We start from the raw sequence: 20,466 nt of genomic DNA on the forward strand, positions 1-20,466 counted from the left end.
GGGCAGTTCCGGTCCTGTCTTTGCCAATGATTAGCTGTGATATGCTGGGCGAGTCACATAACTGCTTGGTAAGGAGAGGGGATTAGGTCAACGACTTTCAAAACTTAAAGACTGTAAAACATCGGCAGGAAAGCCCCAATGGCAAGTGGTAGGGCTGCGATTTAAAACCAGGCAATCTCACCCTAGAATCCACACTTCTTATTCCCATCCCATGCTCCCACCTGGGAAGCTGGGTCCCACTGCTCCTGGAACCTGTAATGCTATGATGGAATGAGAGCCTTGCAGAAGGCCCTGTTCAAGAGACGGGGCAGGAGAACCCACCTTGGGATGGGCAGGGAATGAACTTGGACAGTGGTTCTCCAGGTGTGGTCCCTAGATCTGCAACATCACCCGTGGACTTGTTAAAGACGCATATTTTCAGTATATGCATCAGGCCAACCTACTGAATCAGCAACTCTGGTGTAGGCCCAGCTTTGTGTGTTTCAATGAATGAGAGGATTCTTATGCAAGCTCAAGTTGGAGAACCACTGAACTAGGGAAAAGGCTAAGGACCGAGCCTTGACCTGAATGTGGAGGGCAGCATATGGCTGCCCCGGAGACCAAAGGCCTCTTGTGCGGAGAGCAGAAGGGAGTTGCGTCTCTTCCTGTTTAGGGAGAGGCCCAAGTTCTTAAGTAGTACGCAGTCCTCAGTGGAGGCGGCTGTGATCACTCTTCGAGAGGTCCGACTTGATTTCTGCCCCTGGCTCCCCGATGATCTCTGCTGAGGGCTGAAGTGTGGCTCTCCCTTGCATCACTCAAGATAACCATCTCTGATCTGGAGGAGCTAAGTCCAGCTGCAGCCACGCCACACTGGCAACCTTAATAAGGCTGACATTTCCCTCCGTCTCCTCCGATTAGGCCATTGCTTTGTCAAGCTGTGCTTTCCTGGCTCTGGGTGTAATCTGCGTGTTGTGTGTCCATAACACTATGTAATTGGCTCTAATGCAGCAATAGTATCTGTGAGCATGCATCACATAATTGCAAAACCAGGCATCCACAGTGAGTGCCACTGCAGTCTCCCAGAGTGCCAAGCTTCCCGGGGGTGCTCTTGGAACCCCTCTTCTTCCCCTCCGCACAGGTGGGGATCCAGACTCCTTGGGTCAGAGAGACCGTCTTGGTAGCTTGGCCCATTCATCTCCTGTCTCAAGGCAGGCTGACTTCTTCTTAAGTCTAGATAAATAAGGTGGTTCCCTCTTTAAGGGTCACCAGGAAGGAGACTCTTGGTGGGTCATCCGCAGCCACGGCCATGGCAACAGGATGTCTTTTTAAAGTGAGTCTAGAGATTGATTCCCTGACTTGTGCTCACAAATGTCGGAGCCCAGTGGCCAGCACTCTGAACTCAGGAGATAGAACTACCTCCCACAAGGCCTACATTGAATTCACAGGGCCAGGCACAACCAAAGTAGGCAGAATCATTTCCTAAAGAGCAGATGAGTGCAAACACTGTGGCTGGACCCTGTGGGAAATACCTAAATGGCTGCCACGGGGGCATGAAAGTACAGAGGGGTTCTGGTAGCATGTAGACCTCAAAGGGAGGGTCTGGCAGGGCTCACTTCTGCCTCTCCCTCTTGCTGTGTCAAAACAGGACTGGCTTGTCCTGGTCTTGCTTGGTGGGTGCTGACTGACAGCTATCATGGTACCAGGAATCAACCATGGTATCTACTGCTGATGACCGGGCCCTTCCACATGCTCCTGGATCCTGGGAATGTGAAAGCTGTTGGCTAGCTCGGCCCATTAGGCTGTGTGTAGGTGGCATCTCTGTGGACTTGGCCCTGGGAGAGCACACACTGAATGCCACTGGGCCTACCGAGGTCGAGAGAGGCATCCCCAAGCCTCTCTCCCAGCCCGGGGTCTCTCCCCAACTGCACTGACTCAGTCATTTTTGGATGAAGTTCCCTGACTGTTTCCTCCTATCAAAGCTGAACTTGACTTTCTCACCCAGCTATGCACTGTTCTGATTTGGCTGGAAGCTCTGGGAAATTCCAGAAATCAGGAAGAATAATGTACCATAATGTGTCCTTCGAGAAACCTAAACTGATGTTATAGGTTCTCCCATGAGCTCTCTGCTTTCCTCCAATGAGGTGGACTAGTAAAGGATACTACTTTGAGGTGAGCTTGCCAAGAACTTCCAATAAAGATGCCCATGATAATAACAACAACAATACTGATGCTATTGATGTTTTTGCTAATTGCATGCATTATCTCATTTAATTCTTCCAACCATCCTGAGATACTCTTGTCATTTCTACTTTGGACCCTGGAAAGATCAATGAACTCTGCCCCGATCACATAACAGTAGAGCTGTGGAGCCAATACTCAAATCCAGGAAAGTGTCACACCAGATCCTATATTTTTTATCATTACACAAAGCTGCCTCTTACAGGACTGCCTTCGGCAGACATCGGCCGTCCAACTTCCCTGCCGTCCAGAGGTGGAGGTGAATCATACGTGTTAGCGGTAGACTCAGACCTGCCTGGTTTCGATGTGTCAGGGACACAGGTGTTTGCCTCGCTGTCAAGGCTGCTCAAAGCAACAGCAACACCCGACCCTCCTCTGGTTCCAGGAATAGAGAAAGCTCAGCACGGACAGGAGGACGGTAGTAGAGGCTACAGAGAAGAGAGGGCAATCGTGGCTCAACGCCTTCCAAGGTCCAGGCTTGGCCGATGAGTCTAAGTGTTGCCAAAAGCCGCCCTGACTGTTGGATTGGCCGACTGGGATTTTTCAGAACACCATGAAGAATCAAGAGTCCAGATCTGCTCCTTGAGAAAAGCTCATCTTTTGCCTGTTTGGAGCAGACAATGAGTCTCTGAGGGCAGATGTGGCAGGAGGAATGAAAGATGGAGGGAGAGAGAAGAGAGAGGAGGGTGGGAAGCCATCTCCCTTACGGTACCTCCTCTCCTGGACTATCATGGGTGCTGCCTAATACCGATTTCCCTCATCTCCCTGAGGACCGTTTAAATTAGAGCTCATAACCATTGTGTGGGCATATAATGAAAACAACTGATGCTGCACTGATTAGTCCATTACTCTCAACTGTTAGAAAACATAATGACCTCACAAGGGGCCTTATTCACTGACGTATAGCAGTCGGGCTCTCATTTGACACCTCAAATTAGCAGCCAAAGCAATAACAGCTGGGGTTTTTGTCTCAATATTTGTACCCGACTCTAAAGTGATCTGGCACTGGGTGAGCGTTATTTTTAAACACAGAGCTCTCACCGCCAAGTAACATTTTAAATGGTCTCCAGGTGTCATGTAAAACCTACAGAAATAAATAAAAACAATCAGCTGCCAGTTGGGGCCTCTGATGATATGGATTCCTTAACAACAGGGCTTGTCTTTGGTTCTGCCTTCATTATACATTCATATTATGACAGGCAGAAACTCATCTCCATCCACCCAGCGGAGCCTCAGTGTTAAAAAAAAAAAAAAGAGAAAAAAAGATGCCTGCAAAATAAATGTAAAAAGTGGAAGGGCAAAAGAGAAAGATGAATCTTCAAATCCCACCATTGCTCAGTTAGATGCTTGCGGTGTAAGTACTCGTGATGCTCCAGTGTTTTTGGTTCCTGGATTCTGAAGAACGCCTTACTCGTTTACTGAGATCATCACAGATACTGCCTAGCGGTGATGCAGTATGATTCAGCTGCCTCCCAATGACCAACTGAATTGTAAAATGTACCTTAAACGACAACATGAATGAGATGGCCTCAGTCTTCTAATTCTATTTCATCATCTGTAAACTGGGAGCCTGGACAATCAATCTTGTCTACTATATTATTTAGAAACCAGGCACTTTCCAGTGTGCGAGATGTCTGCTGGGGGTGAAAGAATGACCTCCAACTTACATGACTGGATAGGTGAGTTTGTAATTGAGAGGGAGAGAAACAGACGATTCCACCTCAGCTGCCTTTGAGCCAGGAAGAGAGGAAGAAGGGGAAAGTTCTTAAATACCCATGAACGTGTACACTAAGAGGCGGAAGACAGCACGTCTGTTTTATCCCCCGCTGTGTAGGCAGGACCTAGCTCTGTGTTTGGCACAAAGGATGACTCAATAAATATTTACTGAAGGAATGGGTGAGTTTCCAAATGCGAAGGGTCATGCTTTTGGCATCTTTCGATAAAAAATAAATTTCCACTCTAAACAGCCTTCTGGGCTGATCTGGGAGTACAAAGTCAATTGCCTACAGGAGCGAGGCTTGATAGCTGAGGAACGGAACTGTGTGTAAACACAACTCTACTACTCGGGACCGTCGCTTCTCATTTCAAAGGTCTGCTGCTACGCTGGAATATCGGCGCAGTGCCACCAGTTTTCTCCTCTTGTTAAAGAGAAAGCCAGACATCTAGAATTTTTATGTGAAATCTCCTTGTTCCTCCATATTGGTGATTAAATCGCCTGAAGGAGCTAAAGTCACAAAGGAAACATACCCGGGGCTGGATTTGGCTTGCAGAAGCCAGTTTTCAGCCTCTCAACCAAACGGATTACTTTAACAATCTGAATCAAATACAGATATTTAACATCTATATAGCACACATGGGCTATATAAATAAATAAATCATCAAAGTATTTTAATGGCATTGTGGTGCTGTGTGGTTAAAGCCTTCTTCCCATACTGCATCTCCTGAAGGGCAGGCTCTGGCTAAGGCACGCTCCAGGAACCTACTGTTCAAACCGACTACCTTTCAACGGTTGAAAATTGATATTCAATGCTTCCCCCCCAGCCATCATTACTCGGGGACAAAGAGCCCTGAAGAAGTGTCTGTTTATAGGGTAAAACTGTGTTCCACCAGGCCTGTGCACTCTTGTCTGGTTTCTGTTTGCTACTCATCAGCTCTGTGGCTAAACACATAAGTTGTTTCTCGTGGACGGTTTGGAACTTAGCCACTTCAGAGCTGTTAGCAGAAAAAACTGTACAGCACGCTGGAAGGAGGCTCTGCTCTTGGGCTGAGATGTCAGAGGGAACTTGTTTTTACCTGCTGATGTTTGTAAGGGAAGGACTCTCTCAGGGAACTGGGTATAGTTTACACTTCGGGCTATTTAAGGCTCAAAGATGGGGTCCCTGGTGCTTACTCATAGGGCCTTGGGTCACCCCTGCTAGCTGGGATCAATGATGCAGAATTTGATCTCTTCCCAGACTGCCCTCTGACTGGGGTACCGGTATCCCCCAAGCAGTGGCTGCAGGAATGGAAGGCTCTAGAAAGGGAGGGTGTGTTCCCCGTGTTGAAGGTAAAATGTTCCCTCTGGTAAAACGCTGGAGATTAAGGGATGGTGAGATGGATAGGACATAAAGGCTGGCCCCACTAATTTTTGTTTCCTGCCTGCTGATATAGGCAAAGCTTAGATGGCAATATACAGCATTAGGTAACAGTCAACAGACCCATTTTCTGGCCTAGTTCTTCCGTGAAATTTTCCTATAGCTGTGGGCAAGTCACTTAACCTTTCTGGGGAGTTTCTTTCTCTTCAAATGAAGTGGTGGGACCAGTTGACCTCCAGGGTCTTCCCCCGGAGCCTGCAGTTCCACTCTCCAATTTCACTTGGGCTGATGTTGGCTCTAAAATGGCATTTCTGGAAATGGGAATAGTTTTCCAGAAGGTGGTGGAAGGGATTGTGGATGCCCAGATCTATCCAGGTCTGCATAAAGACAGGACATCTGACCAAACTCTGAAAGCTGCAACCAGCCCCCGCTGTGAAGCATCTGAAAATAGTTGCACGGGGTCGGCTCTTTCTTTCTCTCTTTATGCAGACACCACGCTCAGCTTCTGCGGGGTTAACGGGCTTGTATCCCTAACTGCCTGCCGCATCTTCCGTTTATGTATGCAGAAGCGATGGGTCTAGACAATGGGAGTGATTTTCCTACCTGGTTGACTTTGTGGAAGTCATTTGCAGAGCTGAGAGAAGTGAATAATTGGGATCCAGAAACTAATTCACTCAGAGAGGGTTTTGCTTTGACGGGAGACGGTTTTAATAAGCCTGCTCCCGGGCTTCAGTGAAAATAGGTCTTTTGGGGGTATAAGATCCAGATGTTTAAATTAAGAGAGAGAAAGGGCAGAGTGGGGGGGCGGTGAGGGGAGTGGCAGGTATTTCAAAGTACCTAGCTTCAGAAAATATACCGTTTAAACATTATGCTTATTAATGGATGTGAAATGGCTCCAGGGGTTTGGAGCGGGGCAGGCAGGAGAGCTGGCCTGGTGGCAGCTATGGAAATTTGCAGAGGGCATGCCCTGTCCAAATGCGGTCCTTGCCCCTCAGCTCTAAACCTGCACTATCCGATAAGGCAGCCACAAGCTGCGTGTGGCAATTTAAATTCATATCAAGTAAAATTAAACAAAGCTAAACATTTAGTTTCTTAGTTGCACTAGCCACCTTTCACGTGCTCTAGAGTCACACGTGGCTAGTGGCTATCATACTGGACAGCTCAGATATGAAACGTTTCCTTCATCACAGAGTGCCCTTTAGTGCAGGGGTTCCCAACCCCCGGGCCGCGGAACAGTACCCAGCCTCAGCCCGTTAGAAACCGGGCCGCACAGCAGGAGGTGAGTGGCGACAGACAAGCGAGGGAAGCCTCATCTACTGCTCCCCATTGCTCCCCATTGCTCGCATTACGGCCTGAACCATCCCCTGCCCACCCCCTACTCCCTTGCGTGGAAAAATTGTCTTCCACGAAACCGGTCCCTGGTGCCAAAAAGGTTGGGGACCACTGCTTTAGTGGACAATGCTGCTCCGGGGCGTCAAAGCCACATGTCAACCCAGGGTTTCCACAGCTTCTAAATATTCAAGGGAAGTTGAAATCACATACTTTCCTATAAAATTACCCAGGAGTTAAGTGTTGGGAATGAATTCTAATTTTTTTAAACACTGGAAAGACCAAAACATTAAAAAACAGAAAGAAACCTCACATTGGCAGGTTTCATTCAATCAATGGATAAAATAGAGCTGATAGCCGGGGTCCTCAAAAGAGAATGGGCTCTCTACAGCTTTTCTACAGTGAGTCCAAATAGGGCCTTGGAGAAATAGAACCATTATTCCCTTCATCCCTCCTCCTCAACATCCCTTACTCGTGTGCACCTTCAAAGATAGGAAGTGAACGCTCAGGGAAAGGTAAAAACGATGCTCTGATTCTCCCCAGCTCTGTGTCTCTAGGTCTTCTCCATGCTCTCCTCCCCTCCATAAAGCCAAGTGACAGGAGGGATCAATTTCCTAGGATCTTGGCTTTCAGGACCCAGTTCTGTAGAGTAATGGACTCTTGGCCATAGGTAAGCCACACCAGCCAGTATTCCACACCCTGGGTGGAAATGGCAGCATCAGTCATAGGCAGGTTTGAAGGGCATTCAAGAGCTGATAAGGGGCAGGATACAAAAGGTGCTCAAACACTGGTCACCAAAGCCACTGTTGGCAGCTGGGGCATGGAGAAAGGGTAGTGTCTGACCATCGGCACAGGAGCGCCTTTTCAAATCAGCATAGAAGCTCTGTTTTGGGAGTGAACTGACCCCTGAATGCGTTTGGCAGCTCTGAGGCATTTCCTCACCAGCCACATGCTCCTGAGAGAAAACCCTCTAGGATATTTTTTTCAAAGATGCAAAGGTATTTTTCCATTTTGTTTTAGGTGGGACAAAGCAAACCAAAAGGCTGCCCCCAAACCTGGTTTGTCAGGCCAGAATTTCAGCCCGGAGACCTAGTGGCTGTAGTCTACAGCCCTTGGGGACAGCAAGACTGTTACCTGATTCCACCTAAGTACTGCTCATAGGAGATGCCGACAGCGGGAGTCTTACTGATTCAAGACCCTCTGTTGGTGAAGAACGATTCAATGATCTTCACCATAACCTCTCAATTCAGGAATGAAGAGCAATACATTTTCAATTCAGAAACGAAACTAGCCTTTAGTGAACAGGAAAATGAAATAAAATGGAAACCACTAGAACCCCCCAGATTCTAGTTTCTTGGACTATTAAAGGGCTGCTTTTTTTTTTTGCGGTACGCGGGCCTCTCACTGTTGTGGCCTCTCCCGTTGCGGAGCACAGGCTCCGGACGCTCAGCGGCCATGGCTCACGGGCCCAGCCCCTCCGCGGCACGTGGGATCTTCCCAGACCGGGGCACGCACCCGCGTCCCCTGCATCAGCAGGCGGACTCTCAACCACTGCGCCACCAGGGAAGCCCAAGGGCTGCTTATTTAAATGGAAAAGATTATTTTACATTTCAAAGAAATGTTCACTTTTTCCTTAAGCTGATGTTCTCAAAACCAAGTTTGTCATTTTAAGAGCTTGACTATGATCCAGCTCCCAGTCTGGGTGACTATGAAGGAGGGGTGTGCATTTATGGGAAACCCAGTTCCCTTCCTAGTACTTTGAGGGTTGAATGGAAGTTAACTATGTTTTCCACAAAGTACAAATTTAATCCTAATTGCCTCAACAAATCACAATTTGCAGCACAGTACCCAAAAAATTATATTCTGGAGATATTTTAAGACTTTCATTAAGCAATGACAGTTCTATATTCAAAGCTATGTCAGGATTAAACACCCTGATTCGGAAGGCTGTTGAAACAAATAAAATGTTTGCATCTCCCAGAGAAACCCAGGTGAAACATTTTGTAAATAAATGAAAATGAATCTTGTCTCTGTTAGAAAACACCGAATTTCATTGTGGCTATAATTTTGTTCATTATTAAAAAGAAAAAGAAAAAAAATCACCACTTAGCTAAAGGGATAAAAAACCAAAGGTCATGTGAGAAATGTTTCAGTAAAATACTACATTGTCCAACATCTAAAATAATTCTGGGACAACCACAACCTTAGTTCTGTTCAGGGTCACGTCAAAACAGAGAATCTAGAGACTGGGGTGGGGTAAGCTTCAAATTCAGTTAATTACAACGGACCCTCTGCATCCACGGGTGCTGCATCCCGGATTTAACCAACAGCGGACTGATCCGCGGGGATCTGGGATCCGCTGGATACGGCACCAGAGGATGCAGAGAGCCGACTGGTAATTTCAACTCAATTTGGTTCCATGAACTTTAACTGACCACCTACTATGTGCCAGGTTTCTGCAAGGCAGTGAACAGTACAGGAGTATTCTCTGACTTTGATTTTTATGAGCGTCCTGATGCGGCATCTGTTAGACATACGACTGAGGTATCTCCTTTAATCCCCAAAACTGGCCTAAGAATTGGTAAGAATGTTTCTCTTTTTCAAGGAAATGAACCCCAAACCATTCAGTTTGGTGGAGCTGGTTTGGCAACCAGTGCTAAGGGAGGACTGTAACTCCAGCAGCTCAGCCTTTGCCTCCTGCCATGTCTGGGGCAGTCTCATGGAACGGGATGTGATGCTGATTAAGCTGACGTCATAGGTTTAGATCTGAGCACCCTAGAGGGCAACTTTTCAAAAAGAAAGTCTGTGGTTCCTGAATTATTCTGGGCATTTACTACAGTGAATAATCTCACTAATGCATATAATTGTTTCTCTAGGATGTACTTTTTTTTTTCTTGTGGTTCGCGGGCCTCTCACTGTTGTGGCCTCTCCCGTTGCGGAGCACAAGCTCCAGACGCGCAGGCTGAGCGGCCATGGCTCACGGGCCCAGCCGCTCCGCGGCATGTGGGATCTTCCCGGACCAGGGCACGAACCCATGTCCCCTGCATCGGCAGGCAGACTCTCAACCACTGCGCCACCAGGGAAGCCCCTAGGATGTACTTTTTAATTTTAATTTATTTTGGTAGCAGAGCAGTTACGTGCAGGGGATTTGATACTGGAAGAGCAATCCCATTCTTGTCCTTATCTGTGTAACCCTGGGCAAGTTATTCAACTACTCTAAGCTTCAGTTTCCTCACTGGTAAAATGAGGAAATTACCAGGATCTACCTTGCAAGGGTGTAGAACGGGGTTATGTAAAATGCTGCATTCTGATATCTTATCACAGGGCCTGGAAGATAGAAGATGCTAAAACTTGGAGGCTATGACAATAATTATAATATTTATAATAACTATACTACTAATTGGTATGATACCATTGCATTATATATCAACACATTATTATTATCTGTTAATCAGAGCATCTGGTTCCATACGCAGAGGAAGGTCATTTGAAGTGGAGGACACGCCACTACTTTCATTAAGCGCTGGGTTTTCTGAACTGGACCAACCATGTCTATAAATGTCCCAACACCCAGTATCCAGCACCCTGCAGCTGGGACAACCACCCTGTGCTAGGAGAGTGAGCACACCCTGATCTGGGTATCAGGACTGGTGTCAATTTCTTTTCACTGCCTTCTTATAGCAAAAAAGGACTTTCTTTTACATTCACTTTCTGTATCTACAAGTAGGGCTCAGGGTCAGGCCATGTCATACTTGCCCAGCGGTGGTTCAAGTAGAACTATGCTACAAGTCTGGTTAATTCACATCACCATTTTGACTCAACTCTCTTTTCTCTAAACGTGGACTGAAAGGGAGCTCATTACCCAGGCTGATGCTGGGGTCTAGGGAGCAAGAAACAGGGGGGGAGGTATTTGTCTCTTGCTTCTCATCATGTGAATAAACCCAATTATAATTTTTTTGGAATCAAAGGGAATTTGGAGGCAAGCTCAACTCCTGAGAAGAACTTCCCAGAAGATGAGACATGAGACATCATGTCTCATGGGCACCTGATGGCTTCTGAGGTACCCCTGTCCAGTCTGGGAGTCTTTGACTCCCCATTACTTAGCTCCGTCTGTGTTGTCTATTCAACAATTCTGGTAAGCTCTCGCCTTTAGAGTTTGATCTGCCAGAGGACCTGCTCATTTAAAGCTTTACTGTCCCTGGTATCTGGCACTAGGGTGGCACACAGTGCAGCCTTGCTTCTTGGCTGGATTAAAGCAGGGGCTGCGTGGGTTGGCAGGTAACTGAAATGGGGGAAGGTCAGTGGGAAAGTGGAGTCTACATACCCCATCTACGGAGGGTATGTGCTTTTCAGTCACAGCTGACCGTTGCAATGAAGAAATGCAGCTCAGGGTTGCCAGTGTTTCTGGTTCACCAAAATCCAAAGCTGGAATTCTGGACTTTTACAAAAAATTAGCACCAATTTGCAATATGAAATGCTAATTTAAAATGGTAGGGCTTCCCTGGTGGCGCAGTGGGTGACAGTCCGCCTGCCGATGCAAGGGACATGGGTTCGTGCCCCGGTCCGGGAAGATCCCACATGCCGCGGAGCGGCTGGGCCCGTGAGCCATGGCCGCTGAGCCTGCGCGTCTGGAGCCTGTGCTCCGCAACGGGAGAGGCCACAACAGTGAGAGGCCCGCGTACTGCAAAAAAATATAATAATGGTAAAAAACACTCCACGGGATTAAAAATCCCTCATCTGTGGCCACAATGTAGTCTGTGATCTAGTTTGCAACCTCTGGTTTCGAGGGAGCTGAAAGCAGAATCTTTCTCTGATTCTGTCATGGACTAAAGTTTGCCCTCCCCCAACCTGCTAAATAATATAAAACATTTAATGATGAGGTTTGAAAGGACAACTGTGCTTAGGAGCCCCAGTCTTACCAGGGGATTTCTTCTAAACAGCCTAACTGCCTGCAGGTGCCCACTGTGGGCAAAGAACATGGGATCAGGGGTCCGGAGACCCAGGTTCTAGTCCTTTGCTACCGCTAACTTGCTGTTGCCATTGTCTTGTCTCCTAGACAGGGCTAGGACTTGGGTGAGGGAAGTGGGGTGCCCTGGGTACACAATGTTAGGAGGCGGGCCCCACTCTAGTCCCGACCCTGCTCTCAACCTCTCTGTGTCTTATCTCAACAATAAGAGGTCATCCTGGAGACAGCTAAGGTCCTTCCAGAACCAGCCTATGATGATATCACTGAACTTCCAAAATTGGTTAAGTGACATAAATGGGAGTGAGGCTTTCAAAACAGCATTCGTGTGTTATCTGCAGACCTGTCACATCTATGTGAAATTTGGCCAGTACTAGTGATTTATCAAGGGCAGACCACTCACGGAAAGTGCTTTCAGGATGTGTTCCTGACATCTTTAGCCTGGCATTTTTGGCAGCATACCTACTGAACTTCTGATTTGCTACAAGTAGTCAGGAGACAATGTCTGAGACTCTCTTCCCTTCTCCTGCAATACTGTTGAAACAAAATTAAATAATTTATTAACTAGGTTGTCTCATTTTTGTTTCATTTGTCCATACTCTTAATTTTTTTCCCATTAAACATTTTTCCGACCGAAGATGGCATGTCGGGGAGAGAGGAGCCTGGTAAAACTGGTGACACGTCTGGCTGTCCTCTACCTAGCTGACGGGGGCTAGAAACCCAGGGCTCAGAGTCCCTCCACAAATGATTCCTGACCAGCCAGGGAAACGCAGTCTTGGCATATTCGACCGTGGTTTAAACACGCCTTGCTCAGAGAAAACCTAGTACGCGAACCGCCAAGTGTACAGATCAAGCAGAAATGAATGGTCCATGATTTGTGTAACAGAAGGGCGTCTGACTCACAGAAAGCAAGGTCCCTCAGTTAAGAACCTTAAGCTCCACACAGAAAGTTGGAGCTGTATTATAGGGAGGTCTAGAGAACGGAGCGCCGTGGAGTACCAAAATCAATTGGTGACGTCCAGAAGTGAGAATAAGTCATCGTTGGGACTAGAATGTAAGTCAGTGAAAAAGCAGGATGATTTTCTTTCCCCTGTGAGTCTGATTTACCTTCAACTTTGTGGGGAGCCATCCCTGGGTAAAGGGAATGACAATTTTACAAGCTGCGGGAGGCTCTGGCATTCTCCTCGGCAGGACCACGAGTCACTGATAGCTTGCCTAGACCAGCTCTTGGGGCCAGTTCACACCACCCTGCGGCACACGTTGGCCATGCTTCAGGGCAGCCAACACCACGAGAGCCTTAGCAACACAGATCAGAAAGGCAGCTTGGTAGAAGGGTTAATTACACAGGTTCTGCGGCTGGCTAGTTAAGCAGTTACTTGGCTTCTCTGAAATGGGTATCTCTCTGTAAAAGGAGGGTGACACTAACAGTTTCACGGAGGGGTTGTCAGGATGCAAAGAGATAACGATGTAAAAGTACTGCTTTTGGTGTTGGGTACTAGTAACTGCACAACAAACGCCACTATTATCACTTGCTTCGCCCGTACTCTGCTTTCCTTCTCACTCCCTTTTCTGGCTACCTGAAAAGGGGAGGGTGGTGGCTCTCTTCCTTTGTCTACCATACTCTGTGCTGGACATCTGCCATTGGGCATGAGTCAAAAATGAGGTTGAGGTGGGCAGATTTCACAGTCTTTCCTAATGTTGCACAGTTCCTACTGCTAGGGGTTCCCGCCCAGACCCACCCCCTAGGTTCAGTGCAACCCACCTCAGACTGGATAGAAAGAGGTTTTATAGCATTTCCATCCACAGAAAGGATGGAATAACAGGGTGATCCCATGTCAAATATTTTCACTAGTAGTTTTTGTCCCTAAACTTAAGTTAATTTTGAGAGAGCTTTCCATGAGGTAATCAGGAGTCTTTCCTTATTTTGCACTTCATGCTGCCTGGTGTCAGAGAGAAAACACACCCGAAATACGATATTTTGTCTTCTTGACTTGCAGACTTTAAAAGCTTGAGATACTTAGAGATGACCTTTGTGCGGACAGAGTGCTTTGAATTCCCTCCTGCCCCCTGTCTCTGTCTCTCTCTCTCTGAAGAATTTATTAAGTTAAGGTATGATGCCCCCACTTAGTTTCTATTTATTATTTCATTGTCAAGTTTCTTTATGGTGTCTAAGTTGTGATTACAGAGAAGTATTATACGATGTCAATGTGTAGATGAGATTTGGAAGGTCTGGGGTTAGGGCGGGGAGGTTCTTTAAATGGAGATGTCAGCTCCAGCCGATTTCAGAATGGCTCACCGTGAAGACGGATGGTTCCAAAGCTGTGTGCCTCTGCTAGAAATTAAAAACCCATGGAATACTTGATTATGATTAATCTTAAGTGCTTAGCCATGTGAAGCCAAATGAGAGTATCTTTAAAACAAAGCTATTGGGCTTCCCTGGTGGCGCAGTGGTTGAGAGTCCGCCTGCCGATGCAGGGGACACGGGTTCGTGCCCCGGTCCGGGAAGATCCCATGTGCTGCGGAGCGGCTGGGCCCGTGAGCCATGGCCGCTGAGCCTGTGCGTCCGGAGCCTGTGCTCCGCAACGGGAGAGGCCACAGCAGTGAGAGGCCTGTGTACCACTAAAAAAAAAAAAAAAAGCTATTGATCTAGCTTTGTTTGGAATTGAGAAGATAAACTAATCAGATCCTGGGGGGTCTTTACAACGATGGGGAAAGAGAACTTTTTTTTTTCCATCCTGGGTTTTTAAGCTTCAAGTTTGAGAGACCTGGTGTATCTGCATAAAATATAAATATATATTTTGATAGCAAATATCAGAGTAGAGAGGGGCAATCCAATTCTGTCCTGGACAGTATGATGGAGATGAGGGCATGGTGGGGAGAAAGTTAGGGAGGTGGAGAGGACATCATTTAGAGATCCCCTCCTATGCAGTATATAGGGCATCTCCTCTTAAAGTTAAAGAAACAGAGAGGTGGAGTAGCTTGGCCAAAGTGCCACCACATTCGGGATTCCACACCCAGGCGTGTCTGACTGTACAGCCCTTCTCTCTCCCCGAAGACAGCCTTCCTGGTGAGGCAAGATGACACCACTCTGAGTTGAGAGAACTAACATGTGGGCTGTCAGGTGGTCACAGCTGTTTTGTGGCAGCTGGTGACTTCCATTTCCTGGTCTCTTCCCAGGGAATTTTCTCATCCTTCTCGAGAAGAAGGTGATATGCTCCTAGCAGCCCTCTCTACAGAGGCTTTTTCTGCAGGCAGGGAAAATCGAGCCTACCCTTCTCAGCTCCAGCCTCTTGCTAAGAGGAGTCCTGGGTTACTAAATTTGGGCTGGCATCCTCTCCCTAGCAGACACACATTTGGTGCCGGTTCCGGGGTCAGAGTTTGGGTGAGGAGACACCATCAATCTTAGGAATGACAACCCGACCTCTCTGCCTGTGGGTCCTGCCTTTTCTGTACCGGGAATTCTCGGTTTTCATCCAATTTCCAGCAGCTTGCAGCATCAGCATCCTCTCTGATTTCCCGTGATTCCTCTTGGAATTACCTTCCCCTCACACAACGTGCAGAGGATGTCTCCAACCCATGGCTACTGTCTGCGGGGCCAGGTGAAAAGGATGGTGGAAGGAGGACCTTCCTTCCCTTATGGACGAAGGGACATGTTAACGTACTTGTTCTTTCATTTGTTTGACATTTATTCATTCTTCTGGAAGTCAGAGATATGTAACCTGGTGACTACGTAATTTATTTATTTACTTGTTTATTTAATTTTCAGGGGGATGCTCAACACATCCTATGCTTATCATTCTGGCTAGAACTGTAGCATCAGAGTTATTTTTAGAAGCAAGCAGTTAACAGAACTTGGAAAGGGGAGGTCACCCCCAAGATAAAGCAACCGTCCCCTTCATTTTTCAAATGAGAAGCTGAGGGTCCAAGCACAGAAGGGACTTGCCCAAGGTCACACAGCTAACCGAGGGGCTGAGTCAGGACCGAACCGCACGTCTCCCGAAGCAAGTTCTGCTAGGCTGTATTGCCTTCCTCTCCAGGTTTCCCCAAATCAGGGACAGCTGGAAGTGTAGTTGGGGCATGCGGGAGGACAATCAAAATGTTTTCGCACACAATTCAATTTGAGTTTGACCCCAGGATGCCTCCTAGCCGACTTTCCCCCTTGGAAATCAGGTGTCCTTAGCTGGACCCATCTGAAAATCCAGAACACAGAAGGGCGGCTACACATTTTTCCTAGACAAGGTATGCAGGGTGGTCTTCTGGGGAGGGGTGCACCTCCTCTCATCTCCCCCCCCAGCCCTTGTCACTTTAAGGTTACTGCTTAAAGTTTGGATTTAATCCTGAGATGTGATCTCAAGTGCAACAGCAATGACTGGACTTTACCAGGCTGTTTGGCATTCCCCCTGGTCCCGTGTTAAAGTCGCTTTCTGATTCTGGGTAATTCCAGCCGACCCCCTGGTGCTACCCCTTTCTCATTTCCCAGACCTGTAACCTGCCTCTCCATAAGTAAGCCCACACTCAGACGCTCCCTGATTGCTCTGGCAGGCGCTGGGGGTCTACTCCAGCCCATCTGTCTCACCCAGCAACAAATACCGCGGGAGCATCGGGGGAGAAAGGACTCAACTGAGACTTAATTAGCAGTAACCCCAGTTTGTGGGAGGAGAGAAATCCCACTTTGCTGCCTGCAAACACTTTGGCCAAGGTGAGCCGGAGGGATCTCCCGGTTCGCAATTTTAATAGCACTGCAGCAGAAGACACAGAAATGCATCCACACGGACCCCCCAGGCACACACACTCCCCCCTCTCCTCCTCACTCGGACACACACACACGCACGCACACGCACACAAGGCAGCGATCGCAAAATCAACTCACAGGATCTCTAAATCACGCAGCGCTCGGAAGGCTCCATCTTCAATGCAGCTGATGCGGTTGTTGTCTAGTTGCCTGTGGAAAAGCAAGGGAAGAGCATGAAGGCTGAGTGGGGGCCGTGCTGAGGAGCTGGGCAGTCTGGGCCGGGTGTCCCTGGTCCCCCGAGCGCCTGTCCCTCCACCCTCGCCGGCTCTGCTCGTCCCCGCCAGGAGCTCGTGCAGAGCCAGCCTGTCTGCCACGCTGCTGTCTCTCCTCTCTGACTGTCTGAGGGAACTACACAGACGAGCGCACCAAAGGCTGTCAGGTCTCAGTAAATATTAATTGCGCATTTTTTTTTTTTAGGCAGAAGGGAGTAATTTCATTACATTAGGGCATCCAATCCATTACGAGCTCTTACCGTCATGTCACTGAAACAATTTCATTAAGCTAAAGGCCTGTAAATCATTGGAGGTCACTGCTCTGCCCTCCGTGACCTCCCAGAATGCTTTTTTTTCCCTCTCTCCCTCTCCCTGTCTCCCTTTTACTGGAAGTTGCGGTCTTCTGCTCTGACACAGTGCTAAATCTCAAGGCTTTATCTGCCCAAGAGCAGCGAGGGTGCATGGGGAATATACCAATTCCAAATTAGACTCAACTAATCTAATTTTATAGTCTTTTTATTATTCTAAGCACCAAATGTCTGTGGTGGTTTGATGTCTCTCTGCTTTGTTATGGGGCCCATCTGGTAGGTCATTCTATTGAAGTCTTTTCTGACTAAATACAGATTCCCTCAAACTGCACCAAGCATCATCGACATTAAAGAAATTCATTGATGGAAGCGTTCTGGATGCGGAAAAAAAGGACTATCCTTATTGCCTTAAAGATATACCACTTAAATTTAAATTGGGGAGAATTAAATGCACCTATTTCAGGACTTTTTTTTCTTATGTCCCTTTCCATCTTCTGAGCACGGAAATCATGTCTTTTAAGAAGATGCCTTGACTCATATATATTCCAGCTGGGGACTGAGGTTATTCTAGTTGAAGGATAACAAATAGATTCCACTATCTCAAATGCCTGACGTGTAAGTCAGAAGATTTACCATGACCACACCCCAACTTAAATATCATCTATTATATATATACATATATATAATTTAATTTAAAAAAAAAGATGTTATATAGAAAATGGTTATTATCACCAGGCTGTCTTATATTTTGTGTGCGGAACACACACAAAATATCATTTATGCTGGGGGCCAGGAGAAAAGCGTGACTGGAAAAAAATATTGTAAAGCGATTATACTCCGATTAAAAAAAAGAAAAAAAAAACAAAAAAGAAAGAAGTGTGACTGTGTTGAAAAACTCCCTCCTAGGCTCCTTTTTCTTTCTTTTGTCTCAGATAAAATCAGCCCCTCTCAAGTGCAGGGTTCTCCTGATGCTGGAATTTTCACTTGAAACTTGTGCTAATCTATTCCAAGACAACTCTCTGCAGAAGATATATCAAAGTTGCCTCTGGTAGCCCTCTTGGAGCATTTTATATTCTGCCGAAGGAAGGTGGAATTACAATTAAAATCCTATTATCATTGAAAAAATATATAGATGCAGGATTGCATAAATACGCAGGAATGAAACACGTAGAATCAGAGTGATGGAGAACATCACAGCAGACGGGCTCTGCCGCGGTCTCATGCGGAATGGAACCATCTCAAAAGACGCTCCCGATACAACACACTAGGTGTTTAGGATTATAGAATTAGCAGGAAATGGGTATCTCAAGAAGCAGAAGCACTCCGTAGGTTGACAAATTCTACATCTAGCGTTCAAAGTCCTTGCTGACGCCAAATCACACGGGATCTCAGAGTAGTTCCTGCTACCCTGAATTCTTCCCTTAACGAGAGTTTACTGAGTGGCCTTTCTGTAGAGCTCCTGTAAGCATTGGGGCCATTGATTCCCCGCAGAGGTTCTGTTAAGGCAGCCTGCTACCACTGCCCAACTTCTAGATTTATCAGCATTTAAGTGCCAATGAATTAACAACCCTTGCTCCATGCCAAGGCCACCAAACCTTACCAAGCAGAAATGCAGTGGAGCTGGCTTTTGGGTCCAAGAAATTGTTCATTGAACATGCTGAATTCGGCAAAAATGGTACCATCCGCCTAAGTAGAAAAGTACCTAAATCATCCAATCGGGAAGTCTGGGGTAGTGCGTAGAGATGGTAGTTTGTGGTGCACCTGCTTTCGTGCAGACATTTTAGAGAGGTCCTGGCTATTAGAATGTTATTTATTTGCCGGATTTGGGAAGCGTTTTCTATTCCTTTTCTTTATGAGTGCACCAGAAACCAAACAGGATACTCTAAATGTACACTTTTACATGAAAAGTATGTAACTTGCAGGGGAGAAGAAGCTCATAGAAAGAAGAGAAAACATGAAGTGGTAGAAAGAAATTAAAAAGGGTGGGGGGGAAGGAGATGTGCAAAAGATTTTAAAAAATCCACTAGTCTGGGCTTCCCTGGTGGCGCAGTGCTTGAGAGTCCGCCTGCCGATGCAGGGGACACGGGTTCGTGCTCCGGTCCAGGGGGATCCCACATGCCGTGGAGCGGCTGGGCCTGTGAGCCATGGCCGCTGGGCCTGCGCATCCGGAGCCTGTGGTCCACAATGGGGGAGGCCACAACAGTGAGAGGCCCGCGTACCGCAAAAAAAAAAAAAAAAATCCACTAGTCAGTCTCCCATCAGGGTCCTGCCACTCAGGATACAGAGCAGTGGAGACAGAGTCTCTGAGAGGACGCTGCTCATTCTAAGGCTAAAAGCAGAGATCTCCAGTACGTTATCAATTATGTGATGTTTAAATAGTTTCACGGGGTGGCACAAGTCGACACCTAGTTCTTCATGAATAATGGGGAAAACCAAGCTTTAATAAAGCATCTCTGTGGGTGTATTTTATAGAGTATTTTGGAGCACATGAAATGTATCAAATTTTAAAATATTTATGCTGAAGTGTGCTTTTCTAGAAGACATTTATTATAACCAAGATTGTCTCCTTTCATTCGAGCCACAGATAAACAGTATCCCTGCCTTGGTGGTCAGAGTCCTTCCCAAGATGCATCATTCCTTACAGAAATCTACAGGGTAAAGGCCTGCAAGGGTCCTGTCAGGAAACGAAAACCCGAGTTACTTCACTTCCCAGCGATTACATCTCCATGGCACTGAGCATCAGAGCGTTCATGAAATGCTCATTAATTGTCTGCAATCAATTCTGATATTTCCTGCAAATCATCTAGGTCCCTAAAAGAAAGTAAATACACACTTGGATCCGACAAGTTTTCTTTCAGAATTACATCTCAGACACATACAAGTTAGTCCTGAAGCACGGGAGAGGAGAGGCGAAATAAAAGCAAACCCAGCATCTTTTTGTGGGTGTTGGGAGAGAAGTGAAATAGGCACATAGAGAACCTTCCAGAGCTAAGGCCGAAGCATTTGACTTAGCAGTTTGCTTCTGGGGGTGGATGGAGGCTGCCGACTCTGCTCTAAGCTCTCAAGTCAAAGGTCGATATTGTGCCTTTGAAGAGACTCATGCAAAGAACCTCTTAAAAACAAATCAAAAAAGCCCATTGCCCCCTCCACACACCGTTACTCAGGAGGCAGGTGCAAAAGGAACTTCGGAAACGGGAGCACTAAGAACTCAGCCATCTGAAAGTGCCTGGGAGCTCTCTTTCTATTTTTCCTTGGCAATAAGAAGTGTGCTTTGTACTGCTACTGAATCTTTTCTTCTTCTTCTTCTTTTTTTTTTTTGCTTTAATCTTTTCTTCTTGCCACACGAAATAACCTACCCCCATGCCTTGCCTAGTGCCAGGGACTCCACAGCTGGTCACGTATGGCTGCAGAATGAGTCCTTCTAGTGCAAGTGTGACAGGGCTGGGCTCAAAATATATGGAAGAAAGCTCTAAGCCACGAGCAACACTGTTCTGGCTGTGGCCCTATGGCCCCAGCACTAACAATAATGACGGAGCATTCCCTTCACGAGCACATGGCGGGGGGCCGCCTT

At 46.9% G+C, this 20,466-nt stretch overlaps 1 protein-coding gene across 4 annotated transcripts in view; it reads right to left on the reverse strand.

The window, feature by feature from the left end:
- SLIT3 (slit guidance ligand 3) overlaps positions 1-20,466 on the reverse strand; it is a 609,805-nt gene that overhangs the window by 157,769 nt on the left and 431,570 nt on the right. For all 4 annotated transcript variants that reach the window (XM_073802786.1, XM_073802783.1, XM_033853549.2 and 1 more), the window contains one exon: positions 16,454-16,525. In XM_073802786.1, the coding sequence (XP_073658887.1) occupies positions 16,454-16,525 (72 nt within the window). The remainder of the gene's footprint in view (positions 1-16,453; positions 16,526-20,466) is intronic.

The sequence above is a fragment of the Tursiops truncatus genome, chromosome 3 (assembly GCF_011762595.2).
Source record: "Tursiops truncatus isolate mTurTru1 chromosome 3, mTurTru1.mat.Y, whole genome shotgun sequence".
Taxonomy (NCBI): domain Eukaryota; kingdom Metazoa; phylum Chordata; class Mammalia; order Artiodactyla; family Delphinidae; genus Tursiops; species Tursiops truncatus.